Here is a 26,282-nt window from a genome sequence, read left to right on the forward strand (position 1 = left end):
TCAGCTTCTTGCAGGATCCAGACAATTTAGTAGAGTGAGGGGGAGCAAGGAAAAAGCCTGATGACAGCAGGAAGAAGCTAAGAGGATATGTTACAAAGTTTCTTATGCATTTATCCGAAGCTTGTAGAAACAACAGTGACTATTTAAACATGGCACCCCAGTTGAACTGGTCTTGTGCTTGCAGTAGGGACAAGGCAGCCATTGGACTGGAGAGGAGTAACGTATTGCTAAGTCCCCATGTTTTAATATTTAAGTATATTTTAATTCCCCTAAGAACCCATGTACTAGTTGTATCAAGCATATCAATATTTTACAGATCTTAAGATTCTGAGCAATTGTTCACATTTTATGGCTTCAGTATCATGATGGCTATGATGTATCCATTAAATCCATCCAAGTGAATTCCAATGAAATGTGACAATAACATTGACAAGTATTAGGGGACCAGTAGATATAATGACATTGCAGAGTATGATATATTTGCCTTCAAGAGGCCAGGAACCTCCATGATAATAATGTCACTGTGACTATAGCACTGATCTCAGACCCATTAATATGGCTATACAGTACCAGAGTGTTCTCCATTCATTTTCTAGTTTTCTCTCACATTTATGACAACTGTAAAAATAAATGCTCTGTCTTTTCTCCTTTCAAAATGGAATATTTTATACCAACCAAAATAAAAGCAAATTGCTTTAAAAGACAAGTGATGTGTTCTGTGTGATGTTAGGCTATGATCTATGCCAGCTGTCTCTCCAGTCTTCTGTCTTCATAAATGACATATTAGTGGAATGTATATTCTATCAACATATTCTGTATTCCACATACAATATATGTATTCTGTACTACTTGTACGTCCTGGATCTGATACTTTTTTTTTTTACCCCTGCACCTCTATTGGAAATCACAGCATCTATGCCTCAGACTGGGGGGTTGTGTTTCTTGGAGAGTGATGAGAGAGTCCCTTCTGTTCTGCTTGTCCTTCTTTTGCCTTTCCAAAGTCAGTAGTTCATTGGCTGCAAATAGATAAGATGGGACCCGGTTCAGTAAGATTTACAGGAAGCATCGGACCATTAAATATGAATGTGCATTAAGTGGCAACTAAACAGAAAACAGGGGAGTGTAAAGGATGTGCTTAGCGTGTAATGTATGAAGAGTTCCTGTGCAGAAGGAGGCATATAACGTGGAGAAGACAGTGATGGATCTTAAGATTAGTGATATGTATAACTTCCCTGTGGAATAGAATATAACATCTATCTTATCACTGCCTCCATTATGCGCCACAATGCTTACTGCCGCCATGCTCTGTCTATTGGAATACCACACTGTATGCAGTCAGATATATTGATAAAATGTGGTTAATTCACTAATACATTCTACACTATGATGCTGTTCAGTCTGGGGCGGCATGTAAAAGAGCAGGAGGAGCTGATAACATTGGTATACACAGTACTTTTCCAGGAAAGTATTCAGTATAAGGATATATTTATATCTGTTTTACAGATTCTCTTAGAATAACCAATTGCAGACAAAAAAAAAAAAAAAAAAAAAACCCTGCATACAAGATTTTCTTCTGTCCGGCAAAATGACAAATATCATTAAGGATACCCAATGGACTCCATTATCGTCTCTAGTTTGCTTCTGTCATATGAAGTATCTGCCCATTCAGGATTTATTATTATTATTATTACATTTTATTTACATTTATATATTGTACAGGCAAAAAAGATACATTACAAAGGAATAGTCAATTCACACAATGGGATTGAGGACCCTGCTCGCAAGACCTTACAACCTATGAGCTAGAGGGGCTAACAGGGGCGGCATCAGTGGTAGCATTACTTATACAGTGGTCCAGACATTTTTGTGGTATAGGTTTCTTTCATTACACATATATAAAGCTGTATGAGCCGTCACCAGTCAGAGTTCTTTAATGTGCAGATGGTGCCTGGATATATAAAGTTACAGTCTAAAACCGCTTCATATCATCGTGTGGGGTAATGCGGGTGCATGAACAAAGGAGGGTTTACATTAGGAATTGTGATAGGCCTGTCTGAAAAGATGTGTCTTTAATCTGTGCTTGAATTTAGAAATTGAGTGTTAATCTCATTGTCCGGGGTAGAGCATTCCAGAGAAGTGGTGCAGCTCGGGAAATATTTTATTCATCAAAATTTGAGGCTTAGGTTTTGTTCACATCCATTGGAGTCTCTATTTGAAGACTCCATCACAGGGTCTGCAGAAAATCACTGGGCAAAAAAGTGCTGAAAGTCCGACTTTGTTTTGCCTGTCAGGTTCAGTTTAAGAGAATGGACACAATGAATCCCCTTATAGTCAATGGGTTTCATTGTGCACCACTGGTGTCCACTGTCTTAGTGGTCCATTGTTTTGGTTCTTAGATGGACCAAATACTACAGCACAGATGTGAACATAGCATAAGGGGTCAGTGGGTATCAATCTGATCTGCTCTTTTTGCCTAAAAAATGCTGCCTACAGATTGCGCTAACATGATGCAAGTTCTCTTCCAAAGGACATGTCATTTAAAAATTGAACATGATCTCATAGAAGTAAATGAGAAGTTAGAGGTGTTTTCTTATTATATCTACAGTCCTATGAAAAAGTTTGGGCACCCCTATTAATCTTAATCATTTTTAGTTCTAAATATTTTGGTGTTTGCAACAGCCATTTCAGTTTGATATATCTAATAACTGATGGACACAGTAATATTTCAGGATTGAAATGAGGTTTATTGTACTAACAGAAAATGTGCAATATGCATTACACCAAAATTTGACCGGTGCAAAAGTATGGGCACCTCAACAGAAAAGTGACATTAATATTTAGCAGATCCTCCTTTTGCAAAGATAACAGCCTCTAGTCGCTTCTTGTAGCTTTTAATCAGTTCCTGGATCCTGGATGAAGGTATTTCGGACAAACAATTCAAGTTCAGTTAAGTTTGATGGTCGCCGAACATGGACAGCCCGCTCTCAAATGATCTGAAAACAAAGATTGTTCAACATAGTTGTTCAGGGGAAGGATACAAAAAGTTGTCTCAGAGATTTAACCTGTCAGTTTCCACTGTGAGGAACATAGTAAGGAAATGGAAGACCACAGGGACAGTTCTTGTTAAGCCCAGAAGTGGCAGGCCAAGAAAAATATCAGAAAGGCAGAGAAGAAGAATGGTGAGAACAGTCAAGGACAATCCACAGACACCTCCAAAGAGCTGCAGCATCATCTTGCTGCAGATGGTGTCACTGTGCATCGGTCAACAATACAGCGCACTTTGCACAAGGAGAAGCTGTCAGGGAGAGTGATGAGAAAGAAGCCGTTTCTGCAAGCACGCCACAAACAGAGTCGCCTGAGGTATGTAAAAGCACATTTGGACAAGCCTGTGGACTGTTGAAACAAAGATTGAGTTGTTTGGTCATACAAAAAGGTGTTATGCATGGCGTCCAAAAAAAAACAGCATTCCAAGAAAAACACTTGCTACCCACTGTAAAATTTGGTGGAGGTTCCATCATGCTTTGGGGCTGTGTGGCCAATGCCGGCACCGGGAATCTTGATAAAGTTGAGGGTCGCATGGATTCCACTCAGTATCAGCAGATTCTTGAGAATAATGTTCAAGAATCAGTGATGAAGTTGAAGTTACGCCGGGGATGGAGATTTCAGCAAGACAATGATCCAAAACACCGCTCCAAATCCTCAGGCATTCATGCAGAGGAACAATTACAATGTTCTGGAATGGCCATCCCAGTCCCCAGACCTGAATATCACTGAACATCTGTGGGATGATTTGAAGCGGGCTGTCCATGCTCGGCGACCATCAAACTTAACTGAACTTGAATTGTTTTGTAAAGAGGAATGGTCCAAAATACCTTCATCTAGGATCCAGGAACTGATTAAAAGCTACAGGAAGCGACTAGAGGCTGTTATCTGTGCAAAAGGAGGAGCTACTAAATATTAATGTCACTTTTCTGTTGAGGTGCCCATACTTTTGCACCGGTCAAATTTTGGTGTAATGCATATTGCACATTTTCTGTTAGTACAATAAACCTCATTTCAATCCTGAAATATTACTGTGTCCAGCAGTTATTAGATATATCAAACTGAAATGGCTGCTGCAAACACCAAAATATTTAGAACTAAAAATGATTAAGATTAATAGGGGTGCCCAAACTTTTTCATAGGACTGTATTTTCTAAGAGATTGCAATGCCTAGTGGTTGTAGCCTTTCAATAATAAATTTTTACTATGCTATGTAAAGCAAGTTTAGATGGCAGACCACCTCGGGTAAGACCATGGCATGTAAGACTCACCCAATGACTCGAAAACCTCTTTCACACCATCTCCTGTCTTAGCTGAAGTTTCCATAAACAGAAGTCGTTTTTGTTCAGCAAAAGCCTCTGCGTCCTGAGAGTAAAACAAGGAATCAAACGGGTCAGTGGTGAATATCTGCAATATATTGGAGCAAGACTTTTTTTGTTACATATACCGGTATGCTTTGGATGGATTTTTTTGATGTTATTTGAGAATACTGTACCTTTAGATTGAAGCTGCAGACAATTCATAGTACATTGAGTAAGAATGCACAATCCTGACAGCCAAAGCTCTGGTAATTCTGTTGTCCTGTCGTGCAACGTCTGAGGACAGGTGTCCAATGCAACAACCACAAGCCTCTACTCAAATGGTACAAGACTACCTGACTGTGACTATGTAAAGCCAGCATTGTAAAAATATATGTCACATTACAAAGTGTGCTCCTTCCATCCTGGTCCGGAAAATGCCACAGGAAAAAACGTGCAGCATTTCCACTGCAGCCTTTTAGCACTGTTTCGCTATGTGGAACCTTAGCCTTAAAGGAATTGGTTTATAAGTCTTGAGACTAGCTGAACCAGATTTTTGGTTATTATGCAGGTGAATAGGCTTTATCAAGTACCCATTTATGTGCTACAAAGTCAGATGTTAGCTCATGTTGCACATTTATTTTGGATATGCTATTTACATAGAAAACATCATTTTTTTTAGCTTATACCATGTTATTAATGAAGCAGCAAATTATATTGGCAAAATTTTTGGTGTGTTTTTGCTGTTGTTTTACATACTGAATTTTCACATGCGGTACCATAAGCGTATGCTTACCCTAGAACTTTTCATCCAGTTGCAGCAAAGGAATATAGAAAAAAAAATCCATAACATTCATGCTCTTTGTGTGAAATGACCTTATTATTACTTGTGATGTGTGAATAAGGCCTTATTACTACTTTTTAATATGTAAAGCTGGATGATTCTTGGTTCACCCATAGTTACCTACAAGCTGGGTTATTTTATGCAAAATATTATTGACATTTTTAGAGGCATTTGATGAAATTGGGCTTCTAACGGAATTGAATGAAACTAAAACACATCCAAACAATATGAAATCAAAATGCATTAAAAACAAAATCAGTATGGAATTATGAGGTGTGTGTGTGGCTAACATTGCCATCTGTTGGTTATAATTATATTACTACCTAGACTATAATATGCACAGTATCATCAGCCTACCCAAATATGTATGAAACTACCAGAATTCGACTAACTGGGACTCTGGATTACCTGCTGCTCTCTGCTGCCACCTGGTGCACTAGGAACGCACATGTTCAGGCTAGTTACAATTTAAAGAGACAGTGTACATGATGTACTGCACAATAACCTTCTTGATCCTCTTTAATAATTTTGGTATCTCCACAATTAGAGTAAATTCAGATGGTTGTATGTGGTGTGGGCACCATGGTCTGTGTGTCAGCCTCATTTCCTGGACCCAGCTCATTTTGTGGCCCAGCTAAACCAAACTCACTGCATAATAGTGACTTATGATGCCGTAAGTTTCAGCACAACTGCAGATCTTCATTAATCCTGCTCAGATGTTGCTGTAAGGACAGTGTAGAGGATGATCGCAGAGTAGAACATGATTGTTAGAAAAGAATTCACACTATTGGAGCAGGGGAATAATGGGGTAACCATGGGCCCCATAGCAAAACTTGTAATAGGACCCCACTCTACCATGTCACAGTCCTGCGATAATGTGCACACTGTACACTGTGACATCAAAGCATATGAAGGAAAAAAAATATAATGATGTCTTATGTTATATCCAGTAAAGTAATGGTAGAGCAGTTAGTTTTCCACATCTCCTTCCATCAAACAAATGCATGGAGCTGTACGATGTATCTAAATCGATAACAATGATACAAAATCCCTCAGGGACTGCAGACAGGTTCAGTAGGTGTTTACACAGGTATCAAAGACAACAAAGTCAAAGGAAAACTAATCCCAGGTACTAACCTCTCTTGAGACCTTTCTGTCATTCTGCAGGTCACTTTTATTTCCTACCAGTGCAATAACCATTTCTTCACTGAAGTCAGATTTCTGCAGCTCCTGATGCCAAAACTGAGCTCTGCTGAAGGTTTCCTAGCGGGACAAGACACTAAATGTTAGCAGGAATTAAAGATATTGAAACAGAATCATCTCCAAATGTTATACTAATATAATCCATGAGATTCAAGATTTACCATTCACTTGTGCACACTTTTAGAGTTAAGTCCTCCATCTTTGTATTTTGGCAGCCATCTTGTACTCTTTCACATATAAACTGTATAAGTATGTGTTTTTTCTTCTTAAGTCAAGGAGGCCCTTTGTTAGACTTTAAGGAATGTGATAATGAACGTTAATGCATAGGTTGCTAATCCTTATCTCTCAAGGGCCTCATTTTGAGAAGATGCAGCTGACTTTGTATATCTCTTACCTCCTTTACATGATGTATGGACACATAACCAACAAAAGTATTAATCTTATGGTATCTGGGCACTCTGTCATATTTTATGGTATATGAAGGTCACTTAGAGTGTGTATAGACAGAATCTATGTAGCTCATTGTTAATTAAGTTGGAACATGTCATCTTATCTCTTTTGCCATGATATATACATATAGACAGTCTGGGATGTTAGCTCACACATAAGTATTTTGAATCCTTCTTTGTTTCATGGGAAAGTCCATCCCAGTGTGGAAAGCTATAATGAGATGCAGATTATAATGAGCCTCAGCCAATAGCCATGTGCCAGGCTTATCTTATATCTCTATGACCAATCATGGTATACTAATTAGAATAGCCAAGCCAGCTCTTTGTCTGTAATGTATTTAAACTACCTTTTTCTTACAATAAAATTAGAATTCACTTGGTACACCATCAGCTGTGTGCGTGTGTCTTCTGCAGGCCTGCGATCTAATCTCTAATTAGGACCTCTACAACATACGGAGGGATCCATTGCTGTCCCTATCAACACCTGGTAGGCACCAATCACAAGTTTGTTGCTACAAAAAGTGTTTGTTGGTCTTCTCAGAAATGAGAATCCCCAATTCTCTCATTTTTCTTTATCACAGACCACATTTGTAACAGTGTTATGTGCCAAACTCATGCCAGACCACAGCATCCACAGTTTTCCAATGAGCTGGTGCCATTTAACCTCATCCATAGTTTCCCATTATGTCCAAAAACTTCTTCCATAGCTCTGCTTTGTGTTATTCAGCTTTCACTGTTCTCGAATAGCAGTTCTTAGGGCTTGTGCACACGGAGTTAACGCAAGCGCATTTTAGCATAATACAGGAGCCTTCATACTGAGTTTACACTCCGCTCATTCTGATCATAAACTCGTTCAGAGTGAGCGGCGTAAAAATAGCTACTCATTGAAATCAATGGGAGGCTTTTTTACCTATTGCTTTCAATGCGATACTCGCGTATGACATTGAAAGCAATAGGTAAAAAAGCCTCCCATTGATTTCAATGGGTAGCGCGCGTATGCCAGCACCCATTCAAGTCAATGGGATCTGTTTTTTACACCGCTCACTCTGAACGCGTTTACTTTCAGAATGAGTGGATTGTAAACGCCACGTGAAGGCTCCCAATGTGTATAGAATACATGTGTTAAAATAACGCTCCCATTGACTTCAATTAAATCATTTACACGTGTAAAAAATGCGTCAAATAAAGAGCCATAAAACGCGACACGTTTTTTTACACGCGTTAATGCCGTGTGCACGAGCCCTTAGGCCTGGGTCACATCTGTGTTTGGGCCATTCCGTTCCCCTATCCACATGAAATATGTGGAGAGAAAAGTGCTGCTTGCAATTTTCGTGCAGAAACCAAATGGAAACCACACAAACCCCATTAAAGTCTATGGGGTTGCCGGGTTTCCTAAGGTAACCGCTTTTTTATGCGGATAGGTTTCCATTCAGGGAAGGTAATAGGGAGATAAGATGGAAATTGGCTGCAAAAGTGTAATAAGTGTCATGTAATACAACTACTTGCACAGCTCTTCTATGTGTTACAACAGCTTTTTATGTACCATTCCTACTACAACTCTTAGATGTGTCTGTCCTTTCCATCTGCATAACTCCAACGCTTCAGCAGCTCTAGAGTCTTCGTACGTGCGCATTTCAAGTCTCAAGAGGGAACTTGCACTTTCACTTGTTGTTTTTTATAGGCAGCATGGTGTATGATCATAACCTTGGGTGCACTTTGAGGAGGGGTACTCAGCTGCAGACTCTTGAGAGTTAAGGCTAGTCAGTACAAGCCCGCTGTAAGCCAGACAACCTTTTCTGTTCCGCTCTGTCCAAGGTTCTCCAATGTGCCAGACTCTCATTTTTCAATAGAATATCAACCCCACATACGTATAATGCATAAAAGATGGTAAAAGGAATTTAAATGTCAACATATATTTAACATAGATAATGCAAAATAACTACTTTATAACCAATACATTTCAAGTCTATATTATGGTTAAGTCATAGCAAAGGTCTTAATTTGCGTTAAATACAACTGTTATGGATTATAGGTCTAGGATCTATTTACAGGATAATGACCAAAGGAATTAGGTATATCTGAAGCCTTGGCAGGGCTGCGGATGCTTGTGTTAATCTAACAAGGGATACACAGATCTAACTATAGTCTTGATGTAATACAGTGTATTTGGCCAGTGCTCTGCACACTTGCAGGGAATTTATGATCTTCTTTCTCTGTGCAAATGTTACAGCATTTGCAATATTAGCAGAAAAGAAGCGAAGTATCTTGTAGGTTCAGTTATGGTTAGTTGGAAAGCTCAAAATGTTGCTCCACCTCATGTATAGATTATCTGCACATACGGTAACTATAGCTAAGAGTGTGTAGTTGTGTTTGTTACATCAGATTTCCATTTTAAGTTTTTCTCTTTTGTGATCAGTTATGATAGAGTATGTTAAGCTTCCATTCTGATCTATTAAACATGCAGGAAGGCAAGTCAAAATTTCTTTGTATTCTGGTTATAGAAAAACTTCTGTTGGCTGCACTGTCTGTAAGAGGCCGCTGTCTCCCTGGTCACTCCTGTGCCGGTTTGCACATGTTACGTCATTTCCATGTAAAATGATCCATACATTTACATATCTGGTAATAATTACAAAAAATTACCCAAGTTTTAACCCTGATAAAGATGTAATGAGTATACCTTGGAAGTAATGTCATAAACCAGCAATGCAGCACTAGCGCCGCGGTAGTAAAGATGGCACACACTGTGGTATCTCTCCTGTCCAGCAGTATCCCAGATCTCAAAGGTTAGATTTGTGTCTTGGAGATTTACTCTCTGTGAGAAAAAGGCACCTGCCACATAAAGATGGAGGAAAGACACATAGAGAAGTAGGATAGAAAAATTATCAAAAAAACAAGGGCAGACAAAATATGTAATATACAAGAGTTAGAACCGGAATACAATGTAGCAAGATAAGATTCTATCAATATGTCCATAAAGAGTAACAGAACACTAATCTGTACATTTTACCAACATTTCATCAAAATTATAAAATCATGACTTACTATAATAATAATAAAGCATTACTTATTTATGAAAAAGACTATATCAGAGAATTTTGCCTCATGGGCCACCAAAAAAAAGTTAAATCTGTGCCACATCCAAAGCTAAATGTATGGTGACGTCCTCATGGAACGTATGCAGAGTCGTTGTGGATTGAACAAAAATCCATGTTAGATGTTTTTTTCAACCATGTCTAAACTCACACTTATCACTGTGAATCCACGCTCAAAATCTTTTTTGCAAAAGGTGAAATCCACTGCAAAAGTAACATATTTGTCGCATATGAATTCAGCCTTATAATACTAATCCCTAAACTAAAATGATTGAGTGTGCATCCGACATGGGACTGAGTTTGCAGCGGAATGGACTCGGATCGGATGACGTATGGAGCGACATCCGAGTGCATTCTGTTATGCATTCACATCTATGGGGGCTTCAGATCCATTCTGTTCAGATAACACTGAGCATAATAGGACCCTATCATCGGAGTGAAAGTAAACCAAAGCCTCCATAGACATGAATGTATAATGGAGTACAATTGCATGACACTCTGAGCATCATTTTAGTGCATTCCGCTATATGGGAAGCCCACTCATTCACGTGCCTATATTTTTACATCCCCACAATCTGTTCTCCTTATCCTAGAATCTCCCTTCAATTCAAAATTTGTTGCAAAATGGAGTTTCATATTAAAATGACAATCTGGTCTGGAACTGTTGTATTAAACTTCTAAGGACGTAATCACTGCCCAGATTCTGCCTCCCATTATTTACAATGGGCGGCAGAGATCACAGTAGGACGCTGAAAAAATAAGTTCTCTATCTTGCCGTGGCCCGAGACTCTCCGCTGACTAGGCCTAATCAGGAGCGGAAAGCTACGACGGCATGGCGACAGAATGCTAATACAATGGCGTGCAAACCGCCCATAACAGGAAATGGCTTTATCAACTATTCAATTCTACTAAGTGCTTATTATTGTATTGTTCCAGCTTGTAAAAGGAACAATTCTAAGAATATTGTATCAGGGAAATGTTACTACTACAAGTGGCATTATAGGGAGGGCAGAAAAGCACCAAATAGGGTGGAGTTGGATTTATGGCTAATTGACCAATAATCCCAGGTAACTGTCATTCCCCATACGTCCAACACAGCAGCACAACAGATGGGGTATTCCTGCCCCTGCGTGCAATCAGGACAGGTGGAACTTTTACTCAATCAAAGAACCTCCCCTATAAGAGGTCACCAGACCTCCCCCTCCTCGTGTTTTTTTCTGTCCTGCGGACAGGGACAGGTGGTGAGGAGGCCTGTGGCCTCCTCCGGGATCGGAAGAAGGTGGCTGTTAGCTCCTTCTTCTTTCCCTTTCTTTCCTTCTCTTTCTTTCCTTCTGAGAGAAAGATTTAGGTTTTGTCTTACCTGCTTTGCAGGGTGTCTGATGGTTCAGCTGTGCACAGCTCATTCACTGCCCAATAAGGTAAGCTGAGTCCTAGCTTTCCTCTGTGTTTTCTGAAAACTAAAAGCACTGATACTTTTTGCTATGGGCACTCTATTATGTCGATTGTATGTCTATTGCAATGGCCTGTATGTACTGGTCTGTGTTACAGTCAGGCATGGAATTTTTGTGGGAGCCTTGCTTCCCTTCATGCTTAGTGCATAGTGTAGCACTTATGTCTATTGCAGTAGCCTGTATGTACCTGTCTGTGTTACAGTCTGGCATGGAATTTGTGTGGGAGCCTTGCTTCCCTTCATGCTTAGTGCATAGTGTGAGCACTCATTTCTATTGCAATGGCCTGTCTGTGTTACAGTCAGGCATGGAATTTGGGTGGAGCCTTTGCTCCATTCATGCATAGTGCATAGTGTAGCACTTATGTCTATTGCAGTGGTGTGTATGTACCTGTCTGTGTTACAGGCAGGCATGGAATTTGTGTGAGAGCCTTGCTTCCCTTCATGCTTGGTGCATAGTGTGAGCACTCATTTCTATTGCAATGGCCTGTCTGTGTTACAGTCAGGCATGGAATTTGTGTGGAGCCTTTGCTCCCTTCATGCTTAGTGCATAGTGTGAGCACTTATGTCTATTACTGTGGCCTGTAGGTGCCTGGCTGTGTTACAGTTCACAGGCATGGAATTTGTGTGTCAGCTTCTGCTCCCTTTATGCTTAGTGCATAGTTGTGCATGTCTATTGCGATGCCCTGTGCGATTGTTATGGCTTTACCGCACCTATCTGGCCGGGTCTTCCCGCTGCCCTAAAGCGCAGCTAATGGGAACTGCAGCCTATGAGATGGCAGTGAGTTATCCAGCAACTCCCACAGCTCTGGTGAGGTAAGCTAAGGTGCACCAAGACTACTTTTGTGAGTGAACAAGTCCCTTTAAAAAAAAAAAAAAAAAAAAGGGGAGTTTTTTTCGTGTTGCTGTCTGTAAGGAAACAGACTTTTATGTTAAGTGCACCGGGTCTAGAGTTCTATACTGTTCGTACTCTACCCAAAGGCTAGATCTGCCTTCTCCATCTGTGCCATCTGCCTGTAGGCTGCCTGACTAACGCCTACTGTGTCGGCGTCACTACAAATTTGATCATTGGGGTCGTCCCCCAAGAGTCGATATGGCTGTCTCTAAATTATCGAGGCGCACGTTAGTGCCATCAGAAGATGGCTCAAATCTCCAGGAGGCGATATACAGGCGTGCAGAGGGTTCCCTGCACCGAATTTATACTGCAGCATCTGCGCAGGCCTCCGTGGGAGTTCAACAGGAGAAGTCGTTCAGTTCCTGCGAGGTAATAGATCTACTCTGTGTAGAGATATCTATACAGGTGTTCCCTGTGATGATCTTCTGGCGTTCCTATCCTCCACCTCCGTAGCAGTGGATTATTTGGCAGAAGCAGGTTTGTATCAAGTGAAGATTGCGGCGAAGGCTATCTCATTAGCCACGGCCGCAAAACGCCCCCTGTGGATGAAGCCCTGGAGGGCAGATAGTACTTCCAAATACAACTTGTGCGCACTTCCGTTTGAGCCGGGCAGGCTCTTTTGGAAAGAGCTGGATACCATTATGGAGGTATAAATTGACACACCATCCGAGAGCCTGAGAAGGAGAAAACTACCTTCTGACGTCTACTCCCCCCTCCCCTTGTATCCGCTTTGCCAGTGGAAGGTCGACTTTCCCACTTCTCGGCGGCATGGAGCCGTCACATTCAGGACCCATGGGGCCTCCAGCTCGTGTATTCGAGCTACAAAATAAAGTTCACATCTCACCCACCCGACAAATTTGTGTAAACCCGCGTTTTGTGTTCAAAAGCAGATCCTTCTGGAGAACGCTGTTCAGGGATACCTGGACAAAGGCGCTCTAGAGCCAGTGCCTGGCAGAGCAATCGACCGGATTTTACTCTCCAGTGTTTTTGGGACCCAAAACATCGGGAGTCAGAGAATGGTGGTCGATTTAAGATTTCTCAACCAATACGTCCTCAAGACCCATTTCCGGAAGGGAACTATCAGGTCAGTGACACCTTTTCTGCACCGAGGAGACAGGTTTGTCACCCTAGATTTAAGGGACGCATATTTACACGTCCCGATATTTCCGCCACACAGAAGGTTCTTGAGGATCGGGGTTGTGCTGAACGGTACTCTGTGTCATCTGCAGTTCACAGCTCTTCCGTTCGGAATATCCTCGCCCCCCCCCACACCTTTACAAAGGTCGTGGCCCCGGTCGTTGCAGCTCTTCGGCTCCAAGGTATATTCATCATACCGTACCTAGACGATTGGCTGTTAAAGGCCCACTCAACAGAGGTTCTCGCGGCCCACCTAAGGATCACTATCGCCTTCCTAGAAGAGTTAGGCGGGCTGATCAATGGTCAAAACTCGGCAGTCGTCCCCACCACCAGAATCCAGTTCTTGGGTTCATTGTGGACTCTCAGAGGATGGAGATATCTCTCCCTCACAGTCAGAAGGAGTAGATTTGTCGGGCGTTGCAACATCTGGCGGATACGCGGGAGGTTCGGGTAAGAACCTCAATGAAGGTCCTAGGTTTAATGTCAGCAGCTGCAGATGCAGTTCCATGGGCACTAGAGCATATGCGTCCACTACAGAGCGAGATCCTCAAGGTTTGGAGCCGCAGCCCCTCAGGGCTGAAGAAGCCTATCCAGTTGTCCATCAGTACCCGTCGATCACTGCAATGGTGGTCCCTATTGAAGGACGGGATGTCCACGGTCCAGCCCGACTGGACCCTGTTGACAACGGATGCCTCCTTCCATGGCTGGGGAGCGCATCGGGGGGAGACCCTGGCACAAGGGACATGGAGCCGACTGGAGACTGCTCAGTCATCGAATTGGCGCGAGTCTGCGCAGTGTATTGAACCCTGCTATACTTCACCCAGGATCTACGCGGCAAGGCGGTCAGAGTCAGGACGGACAACGTCACGGTGGTCCTCTACCTGAACAAGCAGGGAGGGATGAGGTCCCCTCCCTCTTCAAGCTAACAGATCAGATTTTTTTCCTGGGCTGAGGAAAATCTAAGCCACCTCAGTGCGGTGCACATAAGGGGACATCTGAATGTGCTGGCAGACCAGCTCAGCAGGGGAGAAGCAGTGTCGGGCGAGTGGTCCCTCAACCAGGAGGTCTTTCGTCAGTTGACTCGGATGAGGGGTCTCCCCGAGGTGGATCTGATGGCCACCCAGTACAATGCCAAGGTGGAGAGGGTCTGTTCCCTCTACCAGGAGGACAACCCCTTGGCAGTAGATGCCCTATCAATACCTTGGAGGTTCAGGCTGGCATACATCTTCCCTCCACTTCCCATGGTTTCGAAGGTATTGGCCAAGATCAGTCAAGACCAGGTATGGGTGATTGCCATCATACCGTTCTGGCCAAAAAGGGCATGATTTACCCACCTCATACAGATGAGTCGAGGGAATTACTGGAGGCTTCCACTTCTTCACAACCTGGTAACCCGAAACAAGTGGCTATGCCAGGACCTGAAGAGGTTCAACCTGACAGCCTGGAGGTTGACCGCACCCTATACGGACATGGGGGATTGTCACAGGCCATGCGGACAACACTGGCCTGCTCAAGGGCAGATTCTATGAATAGAAGCTACATGAGGATTGGCAGAATTTACCAGCAATGGTGCACAGAGAATCAACGTGCAATACCAGTTATGGAGACGGTATTGGAGTTTTGGTAAAGCGGGCTGGAGAAAGCCCTCACCCCGGTGACATTAAAAGTGCATGTAGCTGCCCTTTCAGCCGTATTAGGGATAAGATTGTCTCAAGATTCGTTGGTAAGTTAATCCTTAAGAGGGGCCGGTGGCTCCGACCCGCAATCCAAGTCCTAATCCCCCAATGGGATTTAGCTACGGTACTGCAGGGGCTCTGTGGGCCCCCCTTTGAACCACTACAAGACATAGGACTAAAGTTCCTCTTCTGCAAAGTGGAATTCCTCTTAGCCGTCACATCAGCTAAGCGTACTGGAGAACTTCAGGCTTTAGCAGCCTCTGAGCCGTATTTACTATTCTTCCAGACAGGGTACAATTAAGATATCTCCCGGGATTTATTCCAAAAAGTCCCGTCGACCCAGAAAACCTTTCTGGTAAGTCTTTTCAGAAAATACAAGGGGTGTAGAGCCTTGAAGGCAACATTGGCGAGATGGATCAAGGAGGCCATCTCTCAAGCATTCAGTACTCAGGGCCTACTTCCGCCTGAGTTTTAAGGGCACATTCTAGTTGTGCAGTTGCCACGACATGTGGGGAGAGATATTCCATCTCCCTGGACCAGATTTATGCGGCAGCGACCTGGAGTTCTCACTTAACTTTTGTGAGACATGATAGGTTGGACGATTTTAGCGCGGAGGCGGCTGCCTTCGGTCGCTCGGTATTGACATCAGTTTGTCAGGAAGTCCCACCCTAGGGGGGGGTTTCTTGCTACCTCCCCATCTGTTGTGCTGCTGTGTTGGACGTATGGGGAATGGAGGATTATGTAGATAATCTGTTTTCCCATAGTCCAAACAGCAGCACAAAGCTCCCTCCCTGTATGTTTGGCTTGTTAATTTTCTGAAGGGTTTGGAAATCTCTACTTTAGAACTAACACGAGGAGGGGGAGGTCTGGTGACCTCTTATAGGGGAGGTTCTTTGATTGAGTAAAAGTTCCACCTGTCCTGATTGCACGCAGGGGCAGGAATACCCCATCTGTTGTGCTGCTGTTTGGACTATGGGAAAACAGATTATCTACATAATCCTCCATTGTCCTAATTGATATGAGCTAAGGGCTAGCAACGAGGTATTGCTACCAGACGCAAAGATTGGTATTAACTCCTCTCTTAGCAGAGGAATGTGTGCTGACGCACTTTTTATTAAAAACACAGGGTTAAATAGTAGCAGAGAAAGGAAGTGATATAACAACAATGTGAGTTTTCATATTCATTCCTTATTGGTATGGTACATCTCAATGAAACAAACAAAGTTTAAGCAGTTCTATCTATAGCCAGCTGCTCCCACTCCTGTGTGGTATCCTTGGGGAGATGTCTACTGGCAGCAAGCCAAGCATTTGTTTTTCTTGCACCCATCTTGGATACAGGCACCATCTTATCATAGAACATTATACCAGTTTCAAGCATAAGCAACTTATCTAGCATTCAGCTTTTATGGATAACAATGTTTTCCATACATTACATGATTATAACCGTCACATTACCACCATCCTGAAGATAATTCTCACATGAGTCTAGCTACTAATCTCTTAGGTCATGGTATACGGGATAGCATAACATTATTATTCAGGAAGTTAATGCAGTGTTATTAGAGCACAATGTAGCAATATCATTTGTGGATATAATAGTGAGTGTTCCTTACTTTATGGCCGTACGATCTATAATATTTTAATGTTTTTTAGTTGTATCATTTATATCATCTCATTGCCTTACTCTCAGAAGAATGGAGAGAAAACCAATGAGATGTGTTGCTCCTGCTAGACTGTAGATCGGGCTCAGTAATCTTCTGTTTAAGCTGCTGCCGCTATTGTTTTACACTTTCCAATTATTAATTGTAAGCAAATGCAATAAATGTTTTCCTTCCTCCTTTCTTACTAAGATCATTGTGACATATATTGGTGTAACTTACATCCTGTAGTAGAGGCAATTTCCCGAAAATCATCTCTTGTATACCTGAGGACCAGACTTGATTTTCCCACGTCAGTGCTCCCTAATAGCACCAGTTTATAGGAATTTGCTTTCTGTCTCTCAAAAGAAGAATCCACATCCAGTTCCATCCCTACAATAAAACCTAGTATGAGCATAGTCACAAACACTACAGTATACAACATAGTATTCCTTAAATCTAGGACCCCAAGTAGCGAGATGCAGCAAAAAACACTGCTTAAAAAATGCAGCAGATTTTCCGCTGCATTTTTAATTGTATTTTCCCAGAGTTTTCCTCTGCGGACTTTCTGCCGCTATTATACCTATACAGAAAATGCTGGCATTTTCACAGGTATAATGGACATGCTGCGATTAAAATTTTTACAAAAGTGTGCATTTTTGAAAATGCAGCTTTTCTGCATCAGATTTTTTTCCTGTAATGTATGAATGGGGTTAACCAGAATCCCATCAACTTTAAGCAGAGTTTTTCGAAACATGGAGCTTAAGGCTGGGACTCCGCAGTGGCGTGTTACAGTCACAGCAAAGTGAATTCTAGTGTATCCCATCCACACCACGCGGCTAGCCGCAATGGGATGCCGATGCATTGCATCCCACTTCTGATTAGGCCCAGATGAATGGGTGTAAGCAGGAGGGTGTCTCAAGCCGCGGACACCACATCTGACTCAGCCGCAGAATCCGGCAGGAAGATAGGGCATGTCGCTTTTTTTCCCGCTAGCTGAAGAAAAAATGCTAGTGGAAAAAAAAACTGCGAGTGCATCTCATTGAAATGAATGGGAGGTTTTTTGCAGGCGGATTTTGAGGCAGATTCCGCGTCAAAATCCGCCTGCAAAAAACGCCGTGTGAACATACCCTAATGTAGCTACTGTACTTTGTTTATCCCTTCCTGTTGTCTGTGCCACATAAGGTATCATAAGAAGATTATCAAACCTTGGAAATATAAAGTTTATAGAGATTTTATGTATACAAATTAAAAAAAATGTCCATTTATATGATTAAAAATAATATGCAAATCAGTGCCAATAGGTGATGCTTACATTTTATTCACTTTCCTCAGCCCATGCTGCTTGTCAGCCTTGTAGATCTATAGTTTATAGTTGTAGTCTATAGTTTAGCTACAGTGCCTATTGGGAGTCTGAGGGAGTCTGAGACACACCTCCTGTCTTATCATTGGTTCTCTTCCTCCACCCTGTATCTCTGTCTCCTCTGATTGGTTGCTGTGTAAGACAAATCTATCACAGGCTCACCAGCAAGTCCATACAAAAAGAGCTGATTTATAGTAAAGCAAATACACAATGAATACACTGTCTACCAATAAGTATTTGGACACCCATGCAAATGAAGATATCTGCGGTTGTGATGTACGTAACGCCTTCCGCCGTTAAATAGGAAACAACATTGGCATAAGTTTCATGCAAGATGCCACGAAGTGCAGAGTTGTCCAATTTCGAGAAAGGGGTAACTGTGGGTACCACAGAAATGGTCGATCCTTAAGGGACATAGCAAGCAAATGGAATTACCCACAATCAACAGTGGCCTATGTGATTACGAAGTGGAAGGTGAACGGTGATTGTCGGAATGTGCCCAGAGTCAGCAGACCCCCGAAACTGGGAGATAGAGACTGACAAGTGCCGGCCAGAGAAACCGCACCCAACCGATGGCTCACATACACCAGGAGTTTCACCAGGCATCCGGGAGTATTGTGCCGATCACTACCATCCGTAAGGAAGCATCTGCTGGGGAATACCAACTATTGTATAGGAATAAATGTTGGTTTTCTATTCTACCACAGGGGTCCAAATACTTATTGGTAGACAGTGTATAATATACAGACTGACAGATCAGCAGAGAAGACAGAATGTATCTATAAACAGAGATGACTATCTGTCTTGACACAATCTCCTGAATAGTATCGCACCATTATCGAGGCATACCTTTGCTATATTGCATATACAGTATTATGATAAAGGTCCATGTACACTAAAACAAACTGGAACACAGGGATTGTATGAGATCACTTTTACTTGGTCCATGATTTATCAAAGACACAAGTTCACATTTCTAATGCTTCTTACATTGCTACAGCCTGCTTACCTGTGCCAGTGACCCGCTGCCCTCAGTGCATTGTGTTAGGATGGTCGATGACTCAGAGTAAACTTATCAGCAATTATACGGAAGATGGCGGGTATAAAGTCCAATGAGGGAGGTGCAAAGAAATTGCAGGCGTATTCTACGATTCTGTTTTCTTTGTCAGTATTATTATTTGCTGCATAAACCCATTCCTAAGAATTTTTCTGAAATAAATCAACCCAAAATAAAACCTGCACATTTATTTATTGACTGACTATGACATTGCGGGCAGTCTGTACTTAGGTAGATGTCACATAAATATACCATCCTCAAAACAGTGGGTACAACTAATTCTTAGGCTGCACAACTATGACACCCATTACTTGACCAAAAATTACCAGGTCGCCCTGAGACATTGCAACTATTGAAAGCAAATTGGCTCACCTTGGAATCCCAAAGTTTCTGCAACACTTAGTCACATAAAAATGTATTAGTGCTCACTTATGTTATTTGCAATGACGCAGGGAGGTATGGCGAAGTTTGGTCATGGGCTTATTAGAAGAACTGGCTGATACACATCCCTATTTAGCCAGTAAGCAGTTGCTGTTGACTGGGAATACTTGTATACTGCTTACTGCATGTTGTCTAATGTGATACACAACTGCATGACATAAGACTATTATAATAATGCTTCTTAAACTTTCCAGGTCAATCAAATTTTGGAAATCTCCATTTGGACTCTGGAGATGGAACAGGTTCTATTAGAGTCTATGCTAGATATTTCTACACAGTGATGAATTCTGCTTCCTCCCAGGTCTGTGTTTTAAGAAACACTTGGAAGCCTGAAAGTTGGCATGCAACAAACCCTGTATGTGATATGTACCTGTCCATGGTGCTGTTCCAAAAGATGACCTCTGGTAAATACCAGGAAAAACATATTACGGTGAAACATTTGCCACTTTTGCACAGACATGAGGAAACTTACCGTATATACTCGAGTATAAGCCAACCCGAATATAAGCCGACCCCCCTAATTTTACCACAAAAAAATGGGAAAACTTATTGACTCGATTATAAGCCTAGGGGGGAAATGCAGCAGCTACTGAAAAAATTCAAAAATTAGAATGGTCGGAGTTTTTGGATGCAGTAGGAGCTGGGGAAGGGGAGGGGGTGTTTTGGTTGTCTCTCTGCCCCTTCCCTGAGCTTGAGGACTGGGTTTCCCCCCCCCCACTTGGAATTCAGCCTGGCTGAATATAGGGTATCTGCAGTGCTCCAATTAACCCCTTCACGACGGAATAGGAGCACTGCAGATACCCTATATTCAGCCAGGCTTAATTCCAAGTGGGGGGGGAAAAAAACAGTCTCAGGGAAGGGGCAGTTAGACAACTTTGTTTTCCAGCTACAGCGTTTACCGTACACGAAAAATATTTTTATAGATTGGTAGAGCGGGCGTTTTCGGACACAGGGATACCTAATGTGTATATGTTTCACAGTATTAGTTTTATATGTGTTCTAGAGAAAGGGGGGGTGATTTGAATTTTTTATACTTTATTATTTATTTTTTTACTTATTTTTTTTTTTTTTTTCATTTATTAGACCCCCTAGGGGTATTGAACCCCAGGGGGTCTGATCACTAATGCAATGCATTACAATGCTAATGCATTGCAATACAAAGCAAAAATCATCATTTCTTTTGCAGGCTGCATAGAGCAGCCAGCAAAAGAAAAGCACTGCAGCTGGGGAGTCTTTACAGAGGAGCTGAGGGGAATCCCCGGACGCAGGCAGGAGCGCGTACCTGAAGGAAGACCTCTGCCACCGGACCTGAAGGGGAACTGTGGCCGGCCATCGGCAAAAGCGCTGAGGGGAATCCCCGGCAGACTCTGCTGCCTGGATTTCCCCTTAGCGCTTCTGCCGACGGCCGGCTTTTCTTTTGCATGCCGAGGTCTTCAGGTACGTGCTCCTGCCGGGGATCTCTCCTTCAGCTCCGGCGGCTGAGGTATGCGCTCCTGCTGGCAGCCGGGGATCACCCCAGCGCTTCAGGGCCGCATTTGAGAGAGTGGTCGCGTCCGCTCTCTCCAGGGGCATGGCGGCATCTCCACTGTAACTCCGCCATTACCACTGTAAGAGTTACAGTGGAGGTGCCGATTCTAATGGCGACTGCTCTGGAGCAGAGTGGTCGCCATTATAGCTACAGACTACGCAGCACAGACCCGGCATCCAGACACCGGGGCAGGTGTCAGGCCCGCAGCATCACCATGGCGATGCTGTTCATCGCAAACTACAGAAGTACTTACGGTACTTCTTCTAGAAGGCCCCGGTACTTCTGCCAGGAGCGTGGAGATGCTGTGGCCCGACACCAACCCCCATGTCTGTATGCCGGGTCTGTAACTACGGTATTACCGTAATGACCTGAATATAAGCCGAGGCAGACTTTTTCAGCCCAAAAACTGTGCTGAAAAACTCGGCTTATACTCGAGTATATACGGTAGTTTTTCTTTTGGTATAGAAACACCAGCACACTTGTCCATGGGATATGTCTCTTATTGTACTTCACTTCAATTCACTTATTCACCCATCTACAGTTCTGAAAAATATGTCCAGAAGAGTTTTTCATGGAAGAATTGCAGCAAGTTAGGTCTTCAGTGTGGAAACAACGTCAAGAGACTCAACTATGCACAAAAACGTAGAAACTCAATGTAGGAATATGGGAAAATGGTAACTGGTGCTCTAGATTGATGATTTAAAACCTGAAACATTAACAGAACGTAGTCTTGTTTGCCAAAGGACTGGAGAGCGGTACAACAATGAGCGTTGGCAGGCAATAGTAAAGTGTGGTGGAGGTTCTTTGCAAATTTGTGGCTGCATTTCAGCAAATGGGAGTTAGGGATTTGGTCAAGAATAGTGATATCTCCAGTGCAGAGTAAAATATACAGATAATTTTCTATCATGCAATACCATTAGGTAGGCATCTGATTGACTCCAAAATTTATTCTGCAGCAGGAAAATGCCCCAAAACATACAGACAATGTCATTAAAGCGGTTGTTCCATCTCAATTATCCTGTCTATACTGGTAGCTTATGTAAATTGAAGACTTTTCCTAAATATATTGCTTTAGAAATACTGCTTTGTTTTCCTGCTATGTGAACTTACTCCTCCCATTGTTTACACAGCGTTGCTATAACCACCGACCTGTGAGAGAAGACAAGTGATGTCACTCATTTAATGCACACAATCAGTTGAGCTAATTGCACTTTGCTGATAAAGCTGATTATGTTATCTCTGTATGTAATCACACAGATAACACTGAGTCCGTTCTCTACAAGCATCTGCATATTACCTGATCTGCATAAGTACTGTGATACTTCAGTGTCCCACTCAGCAGGAGGGGGGGGGGAGGAAATACAGGAAGTGAGAAGAAGAGTCTACAGGCAAACTGTTGAAACAGTGAGATGGGAAAACCCCCTTAACACCCTCTTTAATGATTAAGAGAATCTACCATCTCCCCCAAGTATATTCAACTGTCTCCAACATATTACAAAGCACATTACATTGATAAGCGATAAATAATATACCACTGCTATATATGTCACTTTTGTAGATTTGGAGAAAAAACAGACTGGAAGACTAATGCAAATGAGGCAATTGGTTCCCTTGGGGTACACAGACCCTTCCTATCTTCTTCCCATACCCAGTGCAGTGGGAGTTAGAAGACCAAGGAGTTCTGGATATCATGATATGGTCCCCAACAACCATGAGCTCAACATCACTGAATCTGTCTAGGATTACACAAAGAGCCACAAGGATTGGAGGGAGCCTACATCTATAGAAGATCTGTGCTTACTTGTCAAAGATGTTTGGAACAACCTTTCTGCCGAGTTCCTTCAAAAACTGTGTACTGAAAAGATTGGATGGAAGGCAAAGGCCTTCCACATATTGATAGGATTTAGATTTCTCTTTTGTTCCTTTTGTTAATGGACAAAAACAAACCGTCATTTGCATTTTTGAAAGCATTCATTTCTTAGAATTTAAGAATTTGCCTAAAATTTTTACACAATACTGTACAATAAACAGACCACATTCAGGGTGATACAGATGAAGGTGCCTTGTCAGCTTGATGTGTGTCAAGAATCTTTATCTTATCTGTGGCCATTACGAGTAGGAAGGTTTTACATTTTCTCTGGTTGCAGGGAAATGTTCATTTTCATAGAGAGGACAGTGAGCTTGTGACAAAGATGTTTTCAGATTAGGGGACTGCTTACAATATGGAAGGCGGGAGCCTGGTTTTCGGCAGCCATCTTTTAGAATATATGATGTAGTCTCTGTGCAGCTCCCCACAGCATCTGAAAATGTGACTTGTAGTTACAGTAACTACCAGGAACACCTAATGGATTTCATGTTCGGTTTTGTATTTTAGGAGTGTAGCAAGACCCCGCACTTTTCTTTGTGTGTGTATTTGTGTACAGGTAGGCTTTTTGCAGGAAAACTTCTATACTGGAGAATGGTAAAGAAACAACAACAGGTCTAGTGTGGTGTAGTGGTTAAATGGGACTAGTGTAATGGTTAAATAGAAGTTGATAGTTAGTACTCACAGAGGTAGGTGGTAGGCACTAAGGAGGTCATCGGCATCCTGAATCCTGAACCTCCTTACCAGTGTATGTGTACCCTAATCTTATGTACCCTAATCTTATGTTTCCCGCTACCTGCCCACACGTAACCTCAGATCCTCCAGTGACTTCCTACTCCGCTCTGCCCTCATCCGCTCCTCACACAACCGTCTCCAAGATTTCTCTCGTGCATCCCCCATACTCTGGAACTCCTTACCATGACACATAAGACTGACCCCCACAATCACAGGCTTCAAGAAGGCCCTGAAGACTCACCTATTCAGGAAGGCCTACAACCTCCAATAACACTATCACTGCACCGCCATCTGTACAGTCTCCCCCTCTCCTTCTGTCTCTACCCCCCTTCCCTCATAGATTGTAAGCCCTCGCGGGCAGGGCACTCTACCCCACTGTGCCAGTCAGTCACTGTTAGTATTATATCTACCTGTATATTCTGTGTATTGTATGTAACCCCCAAATGTAAAGCACCATGGAATTAATGGTGCTATATAAATAATAATAATAATAATAATAATAATGTCTGTGTCTGCTTTTGCTATTCCCTGAATAATTGAATTTCTCTTTGTGTGCCTGGCCAACACGTTTTGCTTGACTATGCTACATCCTAAACTCAGAACCTATACTTAAATTTGGACTTGTTCATTAAAGATTGAACTTTACTTTTTTACACTTCACATCTGATTTTTCTTTAATTTTTTTTTTTAAATAATTTTGGTGAAATTTTGGAGTTTTCAGAACCAATTACTGGTTTTCCATAGAGTTATGGTCTCAAATTACAATGGTTTCAACTTATAATGGTCACCCTAGACCCAATTCATACACTATCTACCAATAAGTATTTGGACCCCTGTGGTAGAATGGAAAAGCAACATTTATCCATATACAATAGTTGGTATAGCCCAGCAGATTCTTCCTTACGGATGGGATTGATCGACACAATACTCCGGGATTCCTGGTGAAACTCCTGGTGTATGTGAGCCATCGGTTGGGTGCGGTTTCTCTGGCCAGCACTCATCGGTCTCTGTCTCCCAGTTTCAGGGTCTACCGACTCGGGGCACATTCCGACAATCACCGTTCACCTTCCACTTCGTAATCACATAGCTCACTGTCGATTCTGGGTAATTCAGTTCGCTTGCTATATCCTTTAAGGATCGACCATTTCTGTGGTACCCCATAATTACCCCTTTCTCGAAATCGGACATCTCTGCACTTTGTGACATCTTGCATGTGACTAATGCCAATGCACTAATGCCAATGCTGTTTCCTATTTAACGGTGGAAGGTGTGACGTACATCACAGCCGCAGATATCTTCATTTGCATGGGTGTCCAAATACTTATTGGTAGACATTGTATTGTAACGTGAGAGACCATTGTGTGTGCAGTAGGGATCACAAAGAGAATACAATTGTAACATCACGTGCCGTGATAATATCACACTACATTTCACTCTCATTATATAAACAAACCATTGGCTTAATAGGTTATAATATAGAAAATGTTTTCATAGGTTTATAAATATATACAGAGCTGTCTTTATACAAGGTAGCATATGACATGCTTGGTCAGTAGGTAGTAGCCTGAAAATTGTATTCGACCCAGAGATCAAGGTTATTCAAGGTCGCTCCATATATACCATATATAAATGTGTGGACAAACAATTCATAAAAACGAATGAATCAATGGATAAAGTGAAGCTGTATATTGTATAAATCCTCCCCCTTCACTGCCGCTCATCCACTCCCTCTGATGTCAGCTGCAGAGCTTAGGGGGGAGAGGAGAGATGAGGAGGTGAGAGAAAGAGGAGGGAGAGAAAGGAGGGAGTACCCTGCAGAGAGGAAGAACATCTGACCCATTTCCTTTTACAATCTCAGTGCTAGAAACAGTAGCAGAAGAGGGATACTGTAACAAGAGTGGGTTTATATTTGGTGTAAGTAGGGACATGACAGGCAGGTATCTGCACACAGAGCTAAGCAAACACTAAGCAGCATCAGCAGGATCAGTGGAGGACACACTGAGACAAGGACAAGAGGCACAGGCACATGTATTCCGCCTGTAAGTACGCTCTATAATGATGCATTGATGTAAGTAGCAGGAATTCCACAAGGGCATACGGTGGGATCCCACATTCCAGGGAATATTAAGCACTGACGCATACACAGTCTTCAGGTACTTGGGGGGGACCCTTAGCAGGTAGGAAAAACAAACATCAAAAGGTGGTCAGCTCCTAAACCGGGGGGGAGCCAGCGCAACCCTCTGCAATGCTACCACTGCTATAGTGGACAGCGCTCTTGCTGAAGGTTTACCTGGAGGAGGCTGCATGTGGAATTTGGATTGATCTCTTCAACCTCACCAAATACTAATACCTCCAAGAGGAAATGGGTACCCAGGGCCCTGGAAGGAAAAGACACCCCAACAGGGAAAAACTGTCTGCTGAGGACCATGCCTTAAACCAGATAGCTCGAGAGGTGAGTGGCGGATGTTATTAATGCTTTGTTATGTGGTATGGTTATTAATATTGAACAATGCTGTGCATTAGGATAATACTTTGTAAGTAAATAATGATCTGTGTAATACAAAGGTTTGTAAG

The 26,282-nt window shown here is 42.4% G+C and overlaps 2 protein-coding genes across 10 annotated transcripts in view; one reads left to right on the forward strand and one right to left on the reverse strand.

Annotated features, from left to right (window-relative positions):
* Positions 1-860: 860 nt before the first annotated feature.
* Positions 861-19,136, reverse strand: RAB17 (RAB17, member RAS oncogene family). The gene is made up of 6 exons (XM_075285232.1): positions 19,093-19,136; positions 16,964-17,113; positions 9,514-9,665; positions 6,322-6,447; positions 4,314-4,407; positions 861-1,016 (listed from the first exon to the last, which is right to left on the reverse strand). The coding sequence occupies exons 2-6, from the start codon at positions 17,109-17,111 to the stop codon at positions 895-897; spliced, it is 642 nt and encodes a 213-aa protein (XP_075141333.1). The 5' UTR covers positions 17,112-17,113; positions 19,093-19,136; the 3' UTR covers positions 861-894.
* A 6,331-nt stretch (positions 19,137-25,467) lies between these two features.
* Positions 25,468-26,282, forward strand: part of LRRFIP1 (LRR binding FLII interacting protein 1) — a 95,120-nt gene continuing 94,305 nt past the window's right edge. For all 9 annotated transcript variants that reach the window (XM_075284002.1, XM_075283999.1, XM_075283998.1 and 6 more), the window contains exon 1: positions 25,468-26,160. In XM_075284002.1, coding sequence (XP_075140103.1) covers positions 26,071-26,160 — 90 coding nt within the window. In that variant the 5' untranslated portion in view covers positions 25,468-26,070. The remainder of the gene's footprint in view (positions 26,161-26,282) is intronic.

The sequence above is a fragment of the Leptodactylus fuscus genome, chromosome 8, assembly GCF_031893055.1.
Source record: "Leptodactylus fuscus isolate aLepFus1 chromosome 8, aLepFus1.hap2, whole genome shotgun sequence".
Classification (NCBI taxonomy): Eukaryota; Metazoa; Chordata; class Amphibia; order Anura; family Leptodactylidae; genus Leptodactylus; species Leptodactylus fuscus.

What these genes read in the sequence shown, in the direction of transcription:
- RAB17 (XM_075285232.1), bottom strand. Translation starts at nt 17,111, where the DNA reads ATGGAACTGGATGTGGATTCTTCTTTTGAGAGACAGAAAGCAAATTCC. An exon ending in AATTGCCTCTACTACAGGAT is followed by an intron (nt 9,666 to 16,963) that starts GTAAGTTACACC and finishes TTTATGTGGCAG; the next exon opens with GTGCCTTTTTCTCACAGAGA. An exon ending in TTTATGACATTACTTCCAAG is followed by an intron (nt 6,448 to 9,513) that starts GTATACTCATTA and finishes TTGTCCCGCTAG; the next exon opens with GAAACCTTCAGCAGAGCTCA.